General features: G+C 51.1%; 1 protein-coding gene across 1 annotated transcript in view; it reads left to right on the top strand.

The window, feature by feature from the left end:
- The first annotated feature begins 620 nt into the window (after positions 1-620).
- STMN4 (stathmin 4) overlaps positions 621-5754 on the top strand; it is a 6467-nt gene continuing 1333 nt past the window's right edge. Inside the window, exons 1-2 of the mRNA XM_057387734.1 lie at positions 621-841; positions 939-1130. Coding sequence (XP_057243717.1) covers positions 671-841; positions 939-1130 — 363 coding nt within the window. The 5' untranslated portion in view covers positions 621-670. The remainder of the gene's footprint in view (positions 842-938; positions 1131-5754) is intronic.

The raw sequence follows: 5754 nt of genomic DNA, 5'->3' as shown, positions 1-5754 counted from the left end.
TGCTTCCCCAAAATTCCCAGCTCAGCCCCATGGATGGGTTGGGATCCAGCAGCCCTTTATCCCCTCATCCCATATCTGTATTTTTGGGTTCTGGGCGATTTATCCCAACCCGTGTCCAGAGGATCATGGGAGCTCCTCCAGGTTATCTGGGGGGATCTACCCTGGAAAAATGACCCCGATCCCATTCTGAAATCCCAAAACATGGAGAGACAGGGACATTCCCAGCCCCTTCAGCTACCCCAAACATTCCCAGCTCGATAATCCCAATCCATGAATGGGGTGGGATCCGGCAGCCCTTTATCCCCTCATCCCATATCCACTGTTTTGGGTTCAGCTTATCCAGGATGATCCTTCCTTGAAAAGGAATCCTGATCCCATTCACAAATCCCAAAATAGGGAAAGATGGGGATATTCCCAAATCTCTCATCTCTCCCTAATATCTCCATCTCCACCCCATACACGGGAATCCCAGAATTCCAACCCCATCCCAGTCCATCCCTGCACCCCAAGGATCCATTTGGGTCCAAACCCGGGTGAAACTCAAATAACGGGAACAGCGAGGTCCCGCAGGGGAATTCCCAAATTTTAGGATGGGAATTCCCAGCACTCATCCCTTTTTTCCCCCCTCACCCCAGACACGGTGGACCTGACGTGGTGCGTGATCTCGGACATGGAGGTGATCGAGCTCAACAAACGGACCTCGGGCCAATCCTTCGAGGTCATCCTGAAGCCGCCCTCCTTCGACGGAATTCCCGAATTCAATGCGTCCCTTCCCCGGCGCCGCGACCCTTCCTTGGAGGAGATCCAGAAGAAGCTGGAAGCGGCGGAGGAGAGGAGGAAGGTGGGTTTGACCTTAAATAAATCCCTCCCCACCCCATTTTTTTTTTTTTTTGGGGTCGGGAAGGGGTGGGTTCATCATGTCCCTGCGGTGTCCCCAGTACCAGGAGGCGGAGCTGCTGAAGCACCTGGCGGAAAAGCGGGAGCACGAGCGGGAGGTGATCCAGAAGGCCATCGAGGAGAACAACAACTTCATCAAGGCAGCCAAGGAGAGGCTGGAGCACAAGATGGAGTCCAACAAGGAGAACCGCGAAGCTCACCTGGCGGCCATGCTGGAGCGCCTCCAGGAGAAGGTGAGAGCACCGGGAGAGCGGGGTCGGGATGTTCGGGATGGGTTGGGATGTTTGGGATGGATTGGGGTGGGTTGGGATTTTCGGGATGTTCGGGATGTACGGGGTGGGTTGGGATGTTTGGGATGGATTGGGGTGGGTTGGGATTTTCGGGATGTTCGGGATGTACGGGGTGGGTTGGGATGATCGGGGTGGGTTGGGATTTTTGGGATGTTCGGGATGTTCAGGATGTTCAGGATGCGCTGGGATCCTCAGGATGCTTGGGATGATCAGGATGCGTTGGGATATGTTGGGATATTCAGGATGTTCGGGATATTCAGGATGTTCAGGATGTTTGGGATGCGCTGGGATCCTCGGGATATTCGGGATGTGTCWGGATGTGTCAGGATTTTYGGGATGTTCAGGATGTTTGGGATGTTCAGGATGCATAGAGATGTTTGGGATGCTTGGAATTTTTAGKATATGCYGCAATGTGTTGGGATGTTTGAGGTGCATCGGGATATTCGGGATGTTCAGGATGTTTGGGATGCGCTGGGATCCTCRGGATATTCGGGTTGTGTCAGGATGTGTCAGGATTTTCAGGATGTTCGAGATGYGTTGGGATGTTCAGGATGTTTGGGATGTGTTGGGATGTTCAGGATGTGTAGAGATATTTGGGATGCTCGGAATTTTCAGGATGTGTYGGGATGCATTGGGATGTTTGAGGTGCATTGGGATATTCGGGGTTTTCGGGATGTTCAGGATGTTTAGGATGCGTTGGGATCCTCAGGATGCTTGGGATGATCAGGATGCGTTGGGATATGTTGGGATATTCAGGATGTGTTGGGATATTCAGGATGTGTCGGGATATTCGGGCTGTTCAGGATGTTTGGGATGTTTGGGATGTGCCAAGATGTGTCAGAATGCTCAGGATTCTCGGGATGTTCAGGATGCGTCAGGATGTTTGGGATTCTCAGGATGTTTGGGATGCATTGGGATATTCGGGATGCGTTGGGATGTGTCAGAATGCTCAGGATTCTTGGGATGTTCGGGATGCGTCAGGATGTTCAGGATGTTTGGGATGTTCAGGATATTCAGAATGTTCTGGATGTTTGGGATGTGCCGGGATGTTGGGGATGGGTCGGGATAATCGGGATATTCAGAATGTTTGGGATGCGTCAAGATGATCGCGATTTTCAGGATGTTCGAGATGTGTTGGGATGATTGGGATGGGTCAGGATGTGTTGGGATGTTCAGGATAGGTAGAGATATTTGGGATGCTCGGAATTTTCAGGATGTGTCGGGATGCATTGGGATGTTTGGGCTGGGTCGGGATGTTTGGGATGTTCAGGATGTTTGGGATGATTAGGATGTGCCAGGATGCTCAGGATGTTTGGGATGTTTGGGATGCATCAGGATATTCGGGATGTGTCAGGATGTGTCATAATCCTCAGGATTCTTGGGATGTTCGGGATGTGTCAGGATGTTTGGGATTCTCAGGATGTTTGGGATTTTGGGATGCATAGGGATATTCGGGATGCATCAGGATGTGTCAGAATGCTCAGGATTCTCAGGATGTTCGGGATGCATCAGGATGTTTGGGATGTTTGGGATGTTCAGGATACTCGGGATGTTCAGGATGCATCTGGATGTGTCTGGATGTTGGGGATGGGTCGGGATAAACGGGATATTCGGGATGCATCAGGATGTTTGGGATGTTTGGGATGTTCAGGATACTCGGGATGTTCAGGATACTCGGGATGTTCAGGATGCATCTGGATGTGTCTGGATGTTGGGGATGGGTCGGGATAATCGGGATATTCGGGATGTTTGGGATGCGTCACAATGATCGGGATGTTCGGGATGTTCGAGATGCGTCGGGATGATTGGGATGGGTCAGGATGTGTTGGGATGTTCAGGATGGGTAGAGATATTTGGGATGCTCGGAATTTTCAGGATGGGTCAGGATGCATTGGGATGTTTGGGCTGGGTCGGGATGTTTGGGATGTACGAGGTGGGTTGGGATGTTCGGGATGGATTGGGATGTTCAGGATGTTTGGGRTGTTTGGGATGCTYGGGATGTGCCAGGATGTTTGGGATTCTCAGGATGTTTGGRATGCGTAGAGATGTTCAGGATGCTTGGAATTTTCAGGATGTGTCGTGATGCATTGGGATGTTTGGAATGCATCGGGATGATYGGGATGYTTGGGACGTGTCAGGATTTTCAGGATGGGATATTTGGGATGTTAAGGATGATTGGGATGCGTTGGGATGTTCGGGATGTGTCAGGATGCGTTGGGATGTTTGGGGTGCATTGGGATGTGCCAGGATGTTTGGGATGCGTAGAGATGTTCAGGATGCTTGGAATTTTCAGGATGTGTTGTGATGCATTGGGATGTTTGGGATGCGTCAGGATGATCGGGATGCTTGGGACGTGTCAGGATTTTCAGGATAGGATCTTCGGGATGCTCGGGACACTCGGGATGTTCGGGATGTTCAGGATGTGTCAGGATATGTTGGGATATTTGGGATGTGTCAGGATGTTCAGGGTGCTCGGGACATGTCAGGATGTTCAGGATGGGATATTTGGGATGTTAAGGATGATTGGGATGCGTTGGGATGTTCGGGATGTGTCAGGATATTCAGGATATTTGGGACGTTCGGGATGCGCTAGGGTGCATCGGGATGTTCAGGATGTTCGTGATATTCGGGATGTATTCAGGATGCTCGGAATGTTCAGGATGTGTTGGGATATATTGGGATATTCAGGATGTGTCGGAATATTTGGGATGTTCAGGATGTTTGGGATGCACTGGGATCCTCGGGATGTTTGGGATGTTCAGGATGAGTCAGGATATGTTTGGATGTTCGGGATGGGTCGGGATGTTTGGGATTCTCAGGATGTTTGGGATGCATCAGGATGTTCAGATGGGATGTTTGGGATGTTCAGGATGGGATGTTTGGAATGTCCAGGATGTTGAGGGTGCTCGGGATGCGTCAGGATGTTCAGGATGCTCGGGATGTTTGCAATGCGTCAGGATGTGTTGGGATGTTCAAGATGCGTAGGGATGCTTGGAATTTTTAGGATATGTCGGGATGCRTTGGGATGTTTGAAGTGCGTCGGGATGTTCAGGATGTATCGGGATATTCGGGATGGTCAGGAAGTTCGGGATGTGCTGGGATCCTCGGGATGATCRGGATTCTCGGGATGTTCGGGATGCTAGGGATGTGTTTGGGATACATCAGGATGATCGGGATGCTTGGGATGTTCAGGATGTTTGGGATGCACTGGGATGTTTGGTATGCTTGGGACATGTCAGGATTTTCAGGATGGGATGCTCGGGATGCTCGGGATGTGTCAGTATTCTCGGGATGTGCCAGGATGTTCAGGATGTTCAGGATGTGTCGGGATGCGTTGGGATATTTGGGATGCGTCAGGATGTTCGGGATGATCGGGATGTGTCAGGATTTTCAGGATGGGATGTTCAGGATGCTTGGGATGGGTCAGGATGCATTGRGATATTCAGGGTGCATTGGGATGCGCCAGGATGGATCRGGATGTTCAGGATGCTCGGGATGCTTGGGATGGGTTGGGATGCGTCAGGGTGCTCGGGATATTCAGGATGCGTTGGGATGTTCGGAGTGTTTGGGATGCTGGGGGTGTTCGGGATGTGTTCGGCATGTTTAGGATGTTCAGGATACTTGGGATGATAGGGATGTTCAGGATGTGTCAGGATGTTCAGGATGTTTGGGATGCTCGGGATATACCAGGATGGGTTGGGATGTGTCAGGATGTTCAGGATGTTTGGGATGCTCGGGATATACCAGGATGGGTTGGGATGTGTCAGGATGTTCAGGATGCTTGGGATGATCAGGATCCATTGGGATGCATCGGGGTGCTTGGGATGTGTTTGGGATGCTTGAGATATTCGGGATGTTCAGGATGTGTTGGGATGTTTGGGATGCGCTGGGATATTTGGGATTTTTGGGATGTTCAGGATATATCGGGATGCCGGTGGCTCTGGGGTCCTTCCCCGGCGGATCCGTAGGCTCRGGAGAGGTCGGAGAGCACAGAGGCAGAATCCCAAGAGTCACAGAATCCCAAGAATCAGAATCCCAGGAATCAGAGAATCCCGGGAATCACAATCCCATGAATCACAGAATYCCGGGATGGTTTGGGTGGGAAGGGACCTTTAGGATCATCCCATTCCATCCCCAGCTATCCCACTATCCCAAATTGCTCCAAATCCCATCCAGCCTTTCCCAGGACCATTCGAAATTGCTCCGAACCCCATCCAACCTTTCCCCGGACCATCCCAGGTTCCTCCAAACCCCATCCAACCTTTCCTGGAAAATCCCAAATTCCTCCAAGCCCTGTCCAACCTTTCCCTGGACCATCCCAAATTTCTCCAAATCCCATCCAACCTTTCCCTGGCCAATCCCAGGTTGCTCCAAACCCCACCCAACCTTTCCCTGGACTATCCCAAGTCCCATCCAATTTTTCCCTGGACCATCCCAAATTGCTCCCACCTTTTTCTGGACAATCGCAAATTGCTCCAAACCCGGTCCAGCCTTTCCCTGGAGCATTCCAGGTTTCTCCAAGCCCCATCCAACCTTTCCCAGGACAATCCCAAACTCCATCCAACCT

Source organism: Malurus melanocephalus, unplaced genomic scaffold, assembly GCF_030028575.1.
Source record: "Malurus melanocephalus ecotype Western Australia unplaced genomic scaffold, MMel_1.1 scaffold_1329, whole genome shotgun sequence".
Lineage (NCBI taxonomy): Eukaryota > Metazoa > Chordata > Aves > Passeriformes > Maluridae > Malurus > Malurus melanocephalus.
This window is presented reverse-complemented; position numbering and strand designations above follow the sequence as displayed.